This window comes from Sitophilus oryzae, unplaced genomic scaffold, assembly GCF_002938485.1.
Source record: "Sitophilus oryzae breed Bouriz unplaced genomic scaffold, Soryzae_2.0 scaffold_1060_pilon_pilon, whole genome shotgun sequence".
NCBI classification, from domain to species: Eukaryota; Metazoa; Arthropoda; class Insecta; order Coleoptera; family Curculionidae; genus Sitophilus; species Sitophilus oryzae.
The window spans coordinates 517,201-535,451 of NW_022145683.1; the positions used below are offsets into that span (position 1 = coordinate 517,201).

Below are 18,251 nucleotides of genomic sequence, written 5' to 3' on the forward strand. Positions count from 1 at the left end.
TCGACGAAAAGTTCATTACGTTTATTCATTTTTCTTAAAATTTTCATGTTTTTATAAAAGAAATCACTAATAAATCTTTGTATATGAGATTTACCTACTTTGGCTAACTTACCTATACTATTTTAGAGAAGACAAAATTGCATCTTTCTAGTTAGGATGCATTATTAACATTATTACAAATAAAGGAAAGAATATTTATTTTTATATAAAAAATGGGATGTGGAATCCGAGCCCCTTGAGATTCGAGGCAATTGTTCCGCGGAGCCGCGGTGTATACGCCACTGGTTAAATAGACGCTCCAATCCTTTTGATGGTTCGCCAAAGGCTCCGGAGAAAACGGAGACAACGCCGTCCGGCTGGGCATAGGCTCGGCTCGAAGCTCAGACCCCGTCCCAATATGACGAGTCAACCTCAAATCCGCTTGAGGTTGACTCGTCTCGGGTGTCTCTCGCACTCGTCTCGACATATTTATACGCAGCTTAAGACTGTACAAGTCGAATTTCTCATAGAAAACACCGAGACACCAATTTTCATCCAAATATCGACGTTAGAAATTATTTGAAAAACAAAACGAAATAAAAGTGAAATTTCTACACCCTGTATCTCCGATACGAAGCATTTTAGGACATAAATTTATACAAACTTTATTACTTATTTTTGTCTGCAGAATATGTTGCCGAAGTTGTATATAATTGAAATAAATAAAATATCAAATAGTACGTCACAATTAAGTATAAAACTACGAAAGTGCATTGATAAGGCGATAGTACTTATAGTAAAAATATGAAATAACTTATTTTGCCAAATTGTGTAGCTGAAAAATGTGTCATCACTTATCTGTACTAAAACACTTTCATTTTTTGGTGATTCCCAGGAATGTAGTGTATATTAAGCTGTTCAAGTATTTTGTGCTTCAATTACCTACTTGAAATCAAGTGTATGGAAAAATTACATCATTAACCTCTTATAGTATTATTATACGATTTTTTTTTAAATATTTAAAATGATTTTACTTGGATCTTACCTAGTTAATTTCGCTCATAATAAACGCATTTTCACTATATATTAATTTTAATTCTAGTTACTATTAAAGAAAGGCACTAAAATATACGACTAACTTTGTGCATATTGCAGTTTTTTAGGTAGAGTTATCCAGATAAGAATGATATCTTTTATTTGCACATAATTTAGTTAGTTTTCAGTCGATTTAAATCCTTTAAAAAGAAAAAAGAATATCATAAAAATTGAGTCGATAACAGTATATTTAACAAATACCTTAAATACACAGGGTGATTCACGGCCATGGCACGCCAACAAAGGCACCTGCTCCATCTGTCTAAATTATTTTCAGCATTACAGTGTTGCCGCTTCATTTTTCGAAACTACTTCCATATCTCAAAATTTTTGTATTATACTAACCTATACCAATCCCTAATAGTTTTCGAGATAAAAAATAAAACATGTAAAATTGACTAAAACTTGACATAGAATAAGCATTGGTTAAGTCATAAATTTGGCATATTGAAAGCTGAAATTTGGTTTATAGGTTAAGGAAAGACGACATGTTTGATCTGTCTAAATCGACCGATTGGATATCAAACAGGAAGATCAAAAAAATATTTATTCCCGTTTGTTATAACATCATTATTTATACCATATTATATTAACAATCATTGTTATTTTAAATTCAAGCCTATATATATTATTTAAAAAATCGAAACACAAATAAAATTGTTTTTCAACGATATATCATATTCCTATACCTAAATCTTCTGGTTTCTCCAGTAAAGTCATTTAAAAGATAATTCTATTACAATAATTGTTTCGTTTAAAGAAAATCGTTACGATGACAAATATTCAAACTTTATAAGTATCAATTTTTATTCAAAGGTATCAATTAAAGTTTACATGCTAAATTTCTAAAATTGTCATGGTAACGAAATTCTTGAAATGAAACTATAATAATAGAATGATTAATTTTTAAATAATTCTACTTAAGAAACCGGAATTTTTAGGTATAGGAACATGATATATCGTTGAAAAGTAATTTTATTAGTGTTTTTATTTTATAAATAATATACATAGTGTTGAATTTATAATAACATTGACCAATTTTAGAATAAACAGAATAAATACCATTTTTGCTCTCCCTGTGTAATATCTAATCGGTTTATTTATACAGATCGAATATATCGCCTTTATTCGATTGGTTAATCTGGGTTAACAATAAAAAACAAACAACCAATCACGGCGCGTCTCGATCAATTTCAGGAAACGTGGGAACTAATTTTTATAACACGGGCTTTTATTTATCGTATTTTGTGAAGTAGCACGAAGCAATCGAGGTCAAACGTTGTAGTGGTTTCAGAAAAATAAGTAAACATGGAGCATGAATAAATATCATTAATTTGTAATGGAGTGTAATGTAACACCACTATATTAAACTGATATGACGAGTGCATTTAGAATGATTTAGATTATATGAAGAGTGCATTTAGAAAACAGTTATCGATGGTAGATCTCATATATATATATATATATATATATATATATATATATATATATATATATATATATATATATATATATATATATATATATATATATATATATATATATATATATATATATATATATATATATATATACTCATTGTCTAACATTATTAATTACAATATAGTAAAAAATATATATTCCCGAAACTTAAAATCGCAAAATTGCTGGACAATAGGCAGTGACTAACTGCTCTGGCTGTCCGCCTTTTATAGGTTATAATTCATGGTGTTGATCTATTTAAAAAATCGTCAATTATTTCTTATTTTTAAATGGATTTATATCAAACCATGTTAATCTTTTATTGACATCGGGTCAATCAATAATTTTAACAAACAGCTCGATATATTGATGATGTTGCCAGTATTACTCATCAAGCAATACTACTGTTGTATTAATCAATTACGGCCGTGTAAACAAACATAACATATACAGTTTTATATACTAACTAGCTTGTACTAGCGACTTCGTTCGCGTCGAATTAATCATTTGTAATGGTGATGATAAAGCAAAGCAAGAATTTCCATTAACATACAAACTGGATAAAATGTTTTCACATTTATGTCAGTATGAGAAAAAACAATATGGCGATATTATTATATAACTTGGTAATATTTGAGGGGTAGTTTCATCTCGTTGGAATTTGACTTTCAAAAATCCGTTTGCCAAAAATTAGCTTTTTACGTCACTCAGTTTAAGCAGAATCGTGGTTAAGAAATTACCCAACTTTTTGGAACACCCTGTATGATTTTTTAAAAAAATTCAAAATATGTATAAAAACCAAATAAATTATGCTTGTCCAAGCGTTTTCCCGAAAGACTAACCGTTTTTTAAATAACAAATATTGTAATATTTAAGGGGCATTTTCACCCTCTTGGAATTTGAGATTCGAGAAACCCCTCCTTATCGAACCTCTACACCACCACTATACACCACCAGTCAATCCGTTTACCAAAAATCAGCTTTAAACGTCAAGCAGTTTAATCAGAATCGTGATTACTCAGTGGTCATATTTTATGAAACACCCTGTATAAATTTATAAAAAATCTTAAAATATGTAAAACAACAAAATAAAATGTACGTGTTTAAGAGTTTTTCCGAAAAACTCACCGGTTTTTAAATAAAAAAATATTTTAATATTTGAGGGATAGTTTCACCCTCTTAGAATTCGAGTTTCGAAAAATCCCTTCTTATCGAACCTCTACACACTAAAGTTAATCTGTTTTCCAAAAATCAGCTTTTTACGTCAAGCGATTTAAGCAGGATCGTGATTAATCAATGACCTGATTTTTCGAAACACCCTGTATACATTTTTAAAAAATCTTAAAATATGTAAAAAAACTAAATAAAATATACGTGTTTAAGCGTTTTTTCGGAAACTTGACCTTTTTTTAAATAAAAAATATTGTAATATTGGAGGAGTGGTTTCACCCTCTTGGAACTGGAATTTCGAAAAATCCCATCTTATCGAACCTCTACACCCTAGAATCAACCTGTATGCCAAAATTGAGCTTCTTACGTTGAGTGGTTTGAGCAGGATCGTGATTAATCAGTATGTCAGTCACTTAAGGATTTTATATATTAGTATAGATTCGTTATAATAATATTAAATCATAAAAATATTATAATTATATTCCTGCAGTTTAAGTGAAAAGTTTTGTTCCTAAATATCTACTATACATATTATAAACGCGTGTTCAAATAATTGCGGAATATGTATTAACATAAAACGAGATGTAATTAACGAAATATCATCGTAACAACAGCTATTTTAGAAACGTTTAGGTTTACTTATTTCACTGAGATTTATGAAAAAAAATCCTTTGCCTCGGGTACAGATACGTTTTGGAAATAGATCAAAACGAAACAAAATTGAACGAGCCAACAAAAACGCCAAAAATCCCCCTATGCCCTAAGTAAGATTTTTAACTAAAAATAATAATTTTTTTTAAATAATTTACAGTATTTTTCTGTTTATATCTGGTCTGGATATCTGAATATAGTACATCCGTTCGATACATTAAAATTTGTCTATTTCTATTATTTGCCATAGATATACAAACTAATTATAATAATAAAAAAGTTATATTACGAACTAAATTATGTCTATTATATTTGTGAAATATTATTTTCAGACGGAAAGCGTTGCAACAACGATGAGTACTACAGCTCCTCCATCAATTTCATTTGCAACTTTAAAGAAGAAGGCCCTAGTTTTCTGGATCAAAAGGGATGTCGTACGTTTTTTCAATGGAAAACACCACACGCCTGTCCTCGAATGGTAAATACGAGTATGATCTAAACAATAAGTCAAATTATGTTTTTTAAATAAATCCAACGCATTTATATTCTAAATACAAACTTTGAAAAATCTTACATCTCACCAGTGAGGGAGGGGGGGTAAAAAAATCCTCAAAAATGCCTCACATCATTAATGGACGCTCCCTAACCAGCCGCTGTAAATAAAAATGTTTCTTAGAACCCAGCAAGTTGTGCCCATATGAAAAGAGAGTCTCATAAGTGCACGTTTTATCATCGTAATAGTATTTACGATCTGACAGCTTTGGCTGACGTTCAACGTTCGATCAATCTCCATGATGAGCAGGAAGTACTGATTAATCTGTGTGGTTCTGTGGTGGACCGAGAAGCGCCATGTTTTAAGGGCGCCACGATAGCCTTGAAGACGTTCAAGGAAACGAATATAAAACACAGGTAAGAATAGTAGTTTTAGTCGTAGTTTTTAGTATATATTTCTGTCATCTGTGTCGCTAATTATGTAACCAACAATACACTGGAGATATGAAAAAGTCGCAAGCGCAGACCACATACAAAATAATATACTGCGTATACCTCATAAATATTTGTCCCTGTGTAGAAGTCTATCCTGGTGTTGTCAGAAGTTTTCTGCGCTTGCGCATGAGCACTTTGATTTGGAAAGTTCTAAACATGTACTTATAAACTCTATACAGACTATCGCCTATCTCTGCAACTCCAAAATTCCGAATATCGATTAGCCCTTACTCTGAGGATTAGCCAAAATTGTCGAACGGGTGTACAAACGAAAGCCGTACGAAGTTGGACGAAGCCGTAAGAATGAACAGCTGGTGTTAAGCGTCTAGTCTCTTATTGGTCTAGTTATCCGATCGATAATTCAAAATCCAGGCTTGCGCACTACGCTTGAGCAGGTCTAACTGAGCGACTTGTGCCAAATTCGTTCAGAAGATTTATATACCCATTTCACCGGTTCGGCTTCACAGAATGCAGTTTGGAGTCGATATAGTTACTTTATAATGGTTCTAAATCATGTTTGAAATTGAGGTTAAATAAGTTCAAATAAGATATATTATAGAGAGGATATATAGAGAGGATAATCACTTCTATATATCTGAATAAACCGATCTTGAAATAGTATTTCAGACTTATGTTGCCAAACCATACAACTCGATTTTCTCTCCTTCAATACTGGCACATAAATTCTCTTATTGCTTATATGCTAATGTCGCAGTATATTCTTGTATATGTATATGTTGTTTTTCAATTTTTAGATTAGTTTCTCTAGGGAAGTTTTATGTTGATATCGTCCGTGACGAAAACCTGATTTTAGAGTATGCAACCGGTGCTCTGTGTGAGAAAAATTATGTCGATTATACCAGCGAGATTCGATTCAAATGCAGTCAAGTAGAGGTAAGTGCAACATTTAAACTTATTACTAGCTAATCCAGGTAACTTCGTAACGCCTTTTGTTGACCTAATGATCTGGAATGATTGAGACCAATCAATTTGACAGTTGCTGTCATTTGATATCTATATTGTTGATTCAATTTTTTCCATATATTTCAATCTCTTTCTAGATTTGAATATGCCATTTTCTCACTTTTTGAAGTAAAACTTCTTTACGCTCGATGGGAGTAAAAATTCAATTCTTGAATGACGACCATGACGCACGAGCTAACGAGAGGAAGAGTGGTAACGGCAGTGTTGCCACAACTACCCCATTGGGGGTAGATCTACCCCTTTATAAAACAATTTAACCCCGCTATCTCGTGATAATCTACCCCGATGAAAAATAAGCTTGTGGCAACACTGGGTAACAATCTGCCATACGCATACGCGGCTTAGAAAATCACTATAATTAACTTGATACTGTACCAACCTTGATGTGTACCAATATCCTCTGGTTGTGTGCTAGGAAGTAAATTTTCATGCATATTTTCATCGATAGGTTTGTAGCTTTTGAATAACGATCTAGGTAACGCATTTAGCTCATTTGCCAGTTCAGAATTAGAATTTAGAGTTAGTAACTCGTATTTTCATTGGAGGGCACTGTTATATTTATTTTAAACCAATAATCAACGAGCATATTCGTATAATTTAATAAAATTACTGTAAATCACTATAAATAACGGATAATAAACAAAACATTTAAACAAAAACAGACCACACAAAACAAACTGTTGGTTAGTAGTAGTCAGAGATATAGGTGTAGTAATATTTTGGTTTAATGGCTACAGCTACCAGGGCTATCCGTTCGGATAGTCCTTCAATTTAATAGATTATATACACATAGTGCACATAGTGCACACCAATGACTAAAGGATATAAGGACATGTAACACCCATATGCGGGCTGCAGCAGAATATGTGACCTTAGACGCCATTCTTTTGATGGCAACGAATGAGGTCATCAGCTGGTCACCAGCGACAATTCTAGCGATTTTTATTAGTTTGTGTAGTGAACTTTGTATAAACTTTATTACAATTGTGATTTGTGATTAGTTGTTCAGCCTTCAAGTGTAAAAGCCGCAGCGATAAAAAAGAGCCAAGAGTTACGTTTCATAGGTAAATAAACAGTCCGCTCCACCTTTTTAGCGTTTTCTTAGTTTTTTTTATTGAATTCGATAATTATTTTTCTGATATTATATGTACTTGATGTGTGCTATACGTCGATACTAGTTTTTAATTAGTATAATACTACCATATACACCATAGGCGTAGTCAAAACATTTATCAAAAAATATAAATATCTCTTCAAACAGCTAAGTTAAGAAAAATATGTGCCTCGGCACTGTTTGGTGACATGGTAACAATTTGCTCTCGGGTGCTATTTGTCCTTGGATTCTTTAGTTATTGGTGTACACACTGTTTTTTTTTCGTTGAATTTCTATTCTGTAACGTCTAGTATATCACTTACATCATCAGATTTACGGTCGACATCAATTATTAAAAATAAAGTACCGTATGATCGAAAAAAAAACGGCGTCCAGTTGGCTTGGAAATGACGATCAATGACATTTCCCATATAATTTTACATATAAAATGACAGCGATCTTCATTTCATAGCCATCGCTGACGCCGTTTTTATTCAATCATACGGTATAAGCGTGTGGATGTGAGCTGTCATTTGCGGAAGATGGCGGAGTTCCAAACCTAATTTATTTAAAAATTAATTTTCTGTATAATTTTTTTTCCGAAATTTTTATAGTTATTCTGCTACTCGGGGCGGAGACGAATCCAACAAATCAGAGATCATAAAAATCGTTTCAGCCGTTCTTGATTATAAATGGTGTAACTAGCCCGACTTTATTTTATTTGTTTAGGTTTTATATTATTTTTATTTAAATTAATATAGCTTTATATCTATTTTTTTCTGTCGTTTTAGAAAAATCCTATTCTTTTAGAGGAAAGGGATTGTCGTTATGTGTTTCTTTGGGAAACTAGACACGCTTGTCCCAAAAACCACAACGATTGTTCTATTGAAGACAAATATAATGATAAAAAGTAACAATTTTTTTACTAATAGAGCTTTAGTTCATTGTTATTATTATTTTTTCTTTTTGTAGATTAGATTTGAATCAACTATCACAATTACAGCTAGGTGTCTCGACGAAAGCTGCAGATTACAAGTTTAATCTCTGTGAAAATAATTATACAAGATGTTTGACTGGTATCAATGAAAGTATGTAAAATAGTGTTGTAGAGGACTTCAAGGAAGTTTTAATTATTCTTGTTGTATTTTTAGAGGTTAAAAAATATCGATTTCAATAGTTTTACACATTTTTGAAATTAGCTTGTTTTGTATTTAATTTGTTCAATAATGTTTTTGAGCATCCCTTTTAATTCTAGTATTTTAATAAAAATTAAAAATATTGATATCGATATTTTAGAAATATCGATATCAATATTTTTACACAGCCCTACTATTTTTTTTAATTACTTTGTTTTAAATTATAGGTTGTGCGATAATGTTTTTCAATCATTCCAATGTTAAAATACTGCCGGATGTAGCAACGTTGCAATGGACGCTGCCAGAGCTATGTGAAAACGACAATCAGTTGTTTAATAAATTACTTTTCCATTTTGTGTGCGATAACGTTATCAAGAGTGACCGTGTCATATCAATAAACATTACGAATTGTAGTGCCAACGTAGAATATCGCACAAATTTGGTCTGTTCTACGGTAAGTTTATTACAGATTAAAAAACATCTTATGGTCTCAGAATATACATACCTATTTCTTCTAACCGCCTGTTTTTTTCTTAAACCAAAAAAAAATAGATAAATTAAATAAGTTTAGATTGGAGAGTGTCATAAGAATAAATACTATTAGGCGCTGTTTTTGCAGTGGACGCCATTTTTAATAATTTCGGAGCGGTTCGACATTTTCCGTAATTATTATTACTTTCTTTTATTCTTATAAATAAAATACAGTATGATACATATATAAAAAAAAATTATTTTATATAAATCACTAATGCTCAGCCTAACCTGACTAATATGCCCCGCTCTCATTTGAGGACCAGTGGAAAAATCTGGAGAGACAGAGAACAGCGGCTAAGAAAATACGAGTAAAATCTAGACTGTCTGTTTCTCTCATACATAAACCGACGCCTGGGGCCTGAGGAGGACAGAAACAAACAGATTCGGTCGACGCGTACAATTGCCGCACTGAATTCAAAAACCAGTTATAAAATTTGACTCTCTTTTTTTTCTCCTTTATTTTTTTATAATTTAATGTGACTATCCCTGAATTCTTACATTTCAGGAGACAGCAGTCGATGCATATCAACCTTATATTGAAAATAAGGAGAGAACTTTCCCCAAACATGTTCTCTCAAGAAAAATTTTAAGACCTGAACAAAACCTATCGGATTGCTTGGTTAAAAGTCCGTTTACCAATGAATATTTTCCTTTGAATAGAACAGTACTGAACTATGTAAGTTAAAAATATATAGGGTGATTCAAAGCGACGACACGTTAGGCGTTTATAGAGATAAAGGCACCTGCTCCATCTATCTAAAATATTTTCAGCGTTACAATGTTGCCGCATCATTTGAAAAACGGTCGCATCTTTTTTATTTTAAATGGAATACCCGGCATATTATTACATTTTTGGAAACTACTTTCATATCTCACACTTTTTCTATTAAACCTATCTGTAACATTTTTTGGGATAATAAATAAAACATATTGACAAAAACATGATCTTGACAAACTTTAATTGGTACCTATTTATAAAGTTTGAATTTTTGCCATGGTAACGATTTTCTTTAAACGAAACAACTATATTTATATTATTAAGATTAAGTAAGAATTATTATCTTTTAAATGGCTTTCCTGAAAAAAACAGAATGTGAAAATGCAGATCCAGTATGGTTAAATCCAAATTTTTAAAAAATTCCATCTTCAATCTCTATAAACGTCTAACGTATCATCACCCTGTATACTGTAGGGTTCTGCAACAGTGCGCCAAGCATCTCTAGCTCCTATAATAAAAAACTTAGGAATTTTGTTTAAGTGCAAACCTGAAACACTCTGAATATTATTGAATTTTTGGCTTCCTTTCTGATCACTTTACATAATCCTTATCTACAATAATTATAATATTCTAATTCTACAGTCTCACAGTATATGTTTTTTTTATAATTTATTTTCAGATACATCGTATTACACATTGTCCAAAGGTTGAATTTAATTCCAAATACCAGTATGTGTCTGTCACTTATAACAGCGAAGACAAATGTGAGACACTGCCTGATACAAGTGAGTTATAGGAAAATCAATAAAAATTGGTGTGCACTTTATCAAAATAATTGACGAATGTACGCTTCTTTTTTACTTTGACTTTTGATAAATGTCACATAAGCTTCGTAATTTTGTCACTGATTGTTCCTTCAATTTAAGACACAATACAAACGCGGATTTTTCATCCAAATATATTTCCATCAAAGGTATTACAGACATTACACATTTTAATATGGCAACGCTGTCGCTTTCAGTTCCACCAGAGAAAATAAATGCTTTATGCGTTTGCCGCAGAACGATTGGTGGCGCACTGTGGCGCACTTGAGACGTAAGGAGAAATCGAATCAGCTTTGTCGCGAACTCGCCCATTAGGTTACCTATCTTCCCAAATCTTTCAATCGATGGCTAAGATGATCAGCGGTTATAGTTTCGACGTCTTTGATGACGCGCACGTCAACTTTTATTGATCCCTGAATATATTTATGTTTTATTTATATTATACAGGTCTTTTATAAAGTTACATAATTATTAACCATACTGTTTCTCATGAATAATATTTTTCTTTTTAGATGTTTTGTATGAGACTGTCTTCAAATGTTCCAAAGAAAGCTCTATTGTACCTTTTGTAAGTTTTATTTTATTTGTATTTTCTTTTACTTTTTATATATATTCTGTGTATTTTTTTAAGTCTCATTCATGACCTCGAAATTAGTGGTTTCAATCAGTTTCAATTATACTTATGAGTTTGCAATAATTTACAATGTATAAAAATAAAATTAATAGAATATCCTAGCAACAACTTGGGGTAGTCAGTTGTATCTATAGGCTTGGTGCATTCTCCGCCGGTGCTGCCACCATGCGAGAATATCGTGAACAATCGATCTATACAAATACACAGGTTTAAATAACGAGTATACGAAAAATTTATTATTTAATTATTCTAAAAGTGTTAGGAAGTATAATTTGTAAAAATTCTAAAAATAAAAATAAAAAAGTAATTTTGATATCTTCAGAAGGTCTAACTTATATTATAATTTATTATTCCAGTTAAAAACACTTTTTTAGATTAGTTCAACTACGGTAGCGAGCATAGTTTTAATTACCGGTTTTGCTAGTGAGGCCTAATTGGGGCTATTTTGGCTATAACGAAAGTTTTTAAAGATACATAAAATTATAACTTTAGAGGATGTTCATAAAACATTTAATCACTAATTGATTAAAAAAAGTATACTATTATTATTAGTATCCTCTCATAGTATGTCTACCTAATTTTTTGATTATGTAACGAGCACTTTGTTTAATCACTTGTTTCGTCGAACTGCTTGAATCTTGAATTTATTTTTGCTTTTAATCAAATAGGTATGACAAACTATGAACTATGAGTTGAATATTCGGGAAAGTTGAGTTATTGAATGTTATTGCTAGGGCTGCACCGAGTTCCGAGTAGTTCAGTGCTCGGCCAAATTTTAACCGAGTAATATGTACTCGGTGCTGGGCCTACCCGGCCGAGTAAGGCCGAGTAAAGCTGAGTAAGGCCGAGTAAAGTATAGTAAATAGTAATAGAAACAATCCATTTATGCATGTCCAAAACAGAAAGAAATGAGACTCACAGTGGCAAATAATAAAATAAACAAAAAGTTATTCATTCATAACTTTAATTAATGTATTTTAGCAAAGTAATAATAATAAGTATAAGTAATAACACAAACACAGTGAAATAATAATTTAATACTTATAATCTAAAAGAGGTCAGCACTCTAACTCATTTTAATATAACTTTAAAGGGTATTATTAATTGTTTGAATTATTTTTCACTTTTAAATTAGTTACACATATAAGTTTTGCTTAAAACAAAATCACCGTCGCCACCGCACCTTAAAAGAATCAATTCAGAATCCAGCACATTAAAAATATCAGTTTGCATGGAGAACCGAAAATTGATGGAGAACCGAAAACCAGAAAATTGAAAACAAACGAGGTCATTGGTTTGTAGTCGGGGAATCCCAACCGCTTGCCAATCATAGGCAAAACAAACAAGGTCATTGGTTTAAGGCCGGGGAATTCCGGGAATTTTAACTAGCTTTCTTTAATGTTAAATTATATATTTATATTATGTATAAAATATAATATTATTATGTTATGGTGTATAGTACCGTATGATCGAAAAAAACGGCGTCCAGTTGGCTTGGAAATGACGATCGATGACATTTCCCATATAATTTTATATATAAAATGACAGCGATCTTTATTTCATAGCCATCGTTGACTCCGTTTTTATTCGATCATACGGTATAATTAGTATATATTGATAAAGGCCGTATAACTGTTAAGACTATTAAAAACGCGACAATTCCACTACTCGACAGCCGAGTACTAGGTACCGGCCATTACCTTTAGCCGAGTACTCTGTCAAGTTAAAAAACAAGGCTCATTACAGCCCTAGTTATTGCACCCAACAAAGCCCTAATTACGCTCTCCTTTACGCGTTAGCATTTTTTCGGCAATTTTATTAACATTTGAAATTGTCACAACCAACACAACACGATGCGACGCCTGGTTCGAATTCTTTTTCACTTATTTTTTACTACCCGAAACAGCGTTACATCACACAAACTTCGTACCTGAGTGTTTTATAGTCTCAATAACTGTACTAGCAAGAAACTAAAGTACTTAAATATTATGCCAAAACCACGATTTGAATACTATTTTATGCGATCAACATGACGGCGGCGTGAAGTACATTATGATCATTTCTGATTTTTGCCGTAGAGTGCGCTGCGGTCGGAATTTGTTGAAATCAACTGAAATGCACCAGGTCTATAGAGGAAGCCTAATAATTAGCTTATAAAACAAACTTTTTAGCTTACTTCGGGTTTCTCTTATACCGATTCTGAACCGTCCTAGAATTGTGATGCGTATGCGCAGAAGGAAATATGAAGATATTATTTCATTTGCGCATGCGCTGCAGAGTTCTTGGACGGTTCAGAATCGGTCATAACAAGAACCCGAACAAAGCTATTATTTCTATCCAGAATTTCTCTTGACGGATGATAATCAAAGGCCAGAATTACATTACTTCCAAATTTTGATGCATAATTAGTGGAAAAAGTTAAAAGTTTGTTAAGTTTTTCTACTAATTGAAAAATACTACCATTAATTTTGACGTTCTGAATGCTTATATTGAAATTAGAGGAACAAACTTGTAGACTAATTGAAACCACTTATTATATCTTTGCAGAATGACAGCTGTTACATAAGTAATAACTACTTGAGACCTGACTACTGTAAATTTTTCAGTTCTCGGCGTCCTTATGGGTCTACACATATCGGCCTAATAGTTGGTAAGTTTTATACAGGGTGTTCACAGTTATAGATAAATATATAAAGATATGGAAAAATGTTCCTATAAATATAAATCCGTAAATGATAGATACAGTATGTTAAAATTAAAAAAAAATGTTTTTTGCATTTATCTTAAATACCCTCTAGCTGACTTTCTTGGAATGTGTCACTGTTTTTTCTAGGTAAACTTGCCTAATATTTTTTTCACACTTATACATATGTAAAAAATCTAATTTTGGTTTAACTTATTAGTTTTTGTCTTTTTTGTAGGACTATGCCTGAGCTTGTTAGTTATAGTTTCCGTTATTGTGTTCATGTATCTGAAGAAATTTCATTTTAATTATAAGCCTTGTGATACATACAGTGCAGAATATAAAGTAAGTCTGTAACAAAATATCACTGCACGCCTCTGTTATGGCTGGTTCATACTTTCGATTTTAAACCTAACACTAACTAACGTGGTCATGCTTCTAATGCATCGAACATTAGCTTTAGTCCTAACAGGTCCTAAGAAATATGGGATATTTTATATTCTAAGGGTAATGCTAATACAAAATTAATTAACGCATGCTCAAAATAGGGATTTTAAGAATTTTCGAAATAATATTTGACATATTGAATTTAACGGTTTATAAATGTTAATAATAATTACGTCTCTACTTTTTTGGTCTAGAAATTATTAATTTTAATTCACAAACAAATCAATATTTTCATTATGACGATTAGTCCTTAGTTTAAAATTCTAAAAATAAACTACTTAAAACAATTAGCGCATATTTTCTAAAAAAAATATTAATTTGAAAAACAAAACACTTTGAATTCTCTGACTTACGATTTTAACTAGTATGAATACTGTGGGGAATTCGAAACAATAAGCCTACGCGCTGATCTGTAATTTTTAGTCGGCCGACTATTTAGTTTGGAAAAGTGAAAGCAATAAATACATACTTATGAAGTCGATCGGCCGACTATTTGATTGCATGTGAGCGCGGCTCCATAAGGATATATTGGTTACAAATATGCAACTAACTAGTTGGCCGATTAAACATTTCCTGTCAGCGCATATATAGCCTAAGGCTACGCAATGTAATCAAATATTAGGCCGATCGGCTCCATAAGAATGGATTGTTTTCACTGTTGCAACTAAATAGTGGGCCGACTAAAAATTACATGTCAGTGCGTACACTAATTATCATAAAAAACACGCAAGAAAAAGGCAGAAAAATGCATGCTTCATTTAGAAATATGTAATAATTATTTTTATTCAAATATGCGATAATTGTTTTGTTTGTATATACAGGGTTGTTCACCACATACGACACGGAGTATTGTAGTTAAACGATTAGATTTTTGCAAATTGTAAGTTTTGGGTTCGTTGAAGGACTATTAGATCTACAATTTAAAAATATTTTTACAAGATACAGAGTGTCCCAAATAAATAAAAAATATCAAAGTTGTATTTTTTTAAACGGAACACCCTGTATATCATTACATTTTAGTTTCTACGATTAAAATAAAGGTAAATTTGATTAAGGTTTACCGCAATTTTAATCTTACCGTTTTTGAAATATTTTGGTTTTTGTCAAAATACAGTAATAATTTTAATGCTTCATTTCTCTAGGCGTATTTAAGTTTTTAAACCGAAATATTGTAATAAAGTATTTCTATTTATTAAATTTTGTGTTGCAATAATAAAAATTACACTACCTTATACAGAGTGTCTAAAAATTTATTTTAAATTATTACTAGCTTTAAGCGGCAATAACTTGTTTAATTTAAATGGAACACCCTGTATATTTTATGATAATTAGATGCACAATTTATTTGTCTATCAAATTCTATTATACCATTTTTTACCTATCTCTTCAAGTTTTCGTAGAAAATGCATTTTCTTATAATTTATACCTCATTTATCAGTATACCCATGGAATATTGACATTTTAGATTACTTTTATAGATGTAACGGATATTCAAAGAGTACAGATACTAAAATTGTCGATATAGTTCGATTATTTCATTAAAAAATAAAAAAAAACTCTTTAAATATTTGTAAAAGGGGACCAATTAATATAATAATACATATGTAAAAGGGGACCAATTAATATAATAAAGTATTCAAAGGACATTAATTGACTGTTTGCGTTGATTAATAATAATTGCTCCAAACACTAAAAAACTTAATTTTGTATGTGTATTAGAGAGTGTGGTACAAAGTAACACCTTATAAATTTTATTTCATTTTTTGACGAATGGTCATTTATCACAACAGAGACGTTCATTTTCATACCTTATTCTTATATTGATTTCTGATTGAAATCCACATTTATTTAGAATAATTTATTAACTAACACAATTAAGTATGTAGTTAATTAATATTTGTGCGGAAATAATGGTGGTATATTTAATTAATGGTATACATTTTTATAAAGATTTAAATGGTTTTCTTTTTGTATAGAAATGGGCTAGAAATATTATATTTTTAGCACCTGTACATTTTGTACGTTTGTTGCTTTAAAAACAATCTAAAATGTCAATATTCCATGGATATATTGATAAATGAGGTCTAAATTATAAAAAATGCATTTTCTACAAAAACTTGAAGGGATAGGTAAAAATGGTATAATACTATTTGATAGACATTTAAATCGTGCATCTGATTATCTTAAAATATATAGGGTGTGCCATTTAAATTAAACAAGTTATTGCCGTTTAAAGCTAGGAATTATTTAAAATAAATTTTTCCACACTCTGTATGAGGTAGTATTATTTTTATTATTGCAACACAATAACTGATCAATAAATAAACTTCAGTAAATATTTAGTATTAAAAAGTTTGATAACCTTGTAGAAATGAAGCTCTAAAATGTTTACTGCAATTTCACAAAATTGAAAATATTTCGAAAACAGTAAGATTTAAGTATGATAAACTTTAATCAAATTTACCTTTATTTTAATCATAGAAACTAAAAATGTAATAATATACAGGGTGTTCCATTTAAAAAATACAACTTTGATATTTTTTATTAATTTGGGACACTCTGTATCGTGAAAAAATATTTTTAAATTGTAGCTCTAATAGTCCTTCAACGAACCGAAAACTTACAATTTGTTAAAATCTAATCGTTTAGCTACAATACTCCGTGTCGTATGTGGTGAACAACCAGTGTATTTTTAAAGTTAGGTTAACTCAAAACATATGTTTCGTAAGAGCGCAAGCGCATATTAGAATATTACTTATATTAATGTTAAGTTGGTTAGGGCTAATACGCGAAGTATGAACCATATATCTTATAAACTAAATAAGTTAATATTGTATTTATATGAGAAAGAACCTCCGATAATAGACAATATATCTAAGGATTTTTTTTATTTAGAACGTCCAAGACTAAGCTTCTCCATGACAGACGGCATAAATTAATGTTCCTCCAACGACTGACAGTACTGTCAAACCTGTCTGGATATACAGACAAGATAGATGTTCCTCTACAAAATGGTATACGATAAAGTAGGCAGGTAACCAAAGGCCTATAAAGGACGAAAAATGGCCAAATAATACATTAAACTTAAAAACAACAATTGTTGACTTGAGACTCTTTGACGTAATAGCTTGTCAAAATTAATATTTAAACGGGAAAAGGTCTCAAAAGTTCGTTTAATGATTTATTGTGTGAAACTTTTTATTTTTTTTCTTATTCGTTGTTTATGTTTTCTTTATTTATATACCGTATGATCGAAAAAAATGGGGTTCAAAGACGGCTGGAAAAATACAATTGATAATTTTAGCGAGGTCAGTATGTAGACCTCATTAACACTAATTATAGAAAGATTTAAAAAGGATAGAACGTTTCCAGACACACAAATCTATTTTCAAAAAAAACTATTTTCTCGAATTTTAAACTACACTGTTTAAAAATCATTTTTACGCAATATAGAAATAAATTACAACCTTCTTAATGCCAACTAAGGCAGTAAGCGCCTTTACAAAATAAAAAAGAGAACGGGCAAAGTAAATGACGTCTAGGGCTTGACCTCGCCAAAATTATTATCGATAGTCATTCCCCATCAGTCTTTTACCATTTTTTTCGATCAGATCATAACTCACAGTATTATATTTTTCCTTTTCACTGATATTTTTAGAAGTGTTTGATCACAAAACAGGGTCCATATTTTTATAAGCTTTAACTGCTTTCCATTCAGTAATCAAAAAACCAAAATATATTGAAGTTTAGAATAGTTTTGTAATCTAGATGGAGATGATGGAGACTGTTTTATTAGTTATTTATTATAAGTTATTTTTTGAGGGCTTTACTAAGTTTTACCATATACAGAGTGGT

General features: G+C 30.9%; 1 protein-coding gene across 2 annotated transcripts in view; it reads left to right on the forward strand.

The window, feature by feature from the left end:
- LOC115877482 (cation-independent mannose-6-phosphate receptor-like) overlaps positions 1-17,665 on the forward strand; it is a 42,842-nt gene extending 25,177 nt beyond the window's left edge. For both annotated transcript variants that reach the window (XM_030893667.1, XM_030893658.1), the window contains 12 exons: positions 4,689-4,834; positions 5,033-5,265; positions 6,099-6,237; positions 8,212-8,330; positions 8,393-8,508; positions 8,784-9,010; positions 9,596-9,766; positions 10,488-10,593; positions 11,145-11,200; positions 13,814-13,916; positions 14,188-14,294; positions 17,292-17,665. In XM_030893667.1, coding sequence (XP_030749527.1) covers positions 4,689-4,834; positions 5,033-5,265; positions 6,099-6,237; positions 8,212-8,330; positions 8,393-8,508; positions 8,784-9,010; positions 9,596-9,766; positions 10,488-10,593; positions 11,145-11,200; positions 13,814-13,916; positions 14,188-14,294; positions 17,292-17,306 — 1,538 coding nt within the window. In that variant the 3' untranslated portion in view covers positions 17,307-17,665. The remainder of the gene's footprint in view (positions 1-4,688; positions 4,835-5,032; positions 5,266-6,098; positions 6,238-8,211; positions 8,331-8,392; positions 8,509-8,783; positions 9,011-9,595; positions 9,767-10,487; positions 10,594-11,144; positions 11,201-13,813; positions 13,917-14,187; positions 14,295-17,291) is intronic.
- The last annotated feature ends 586 nt before the right edge of the window (positions 17,666-18,251 follow it).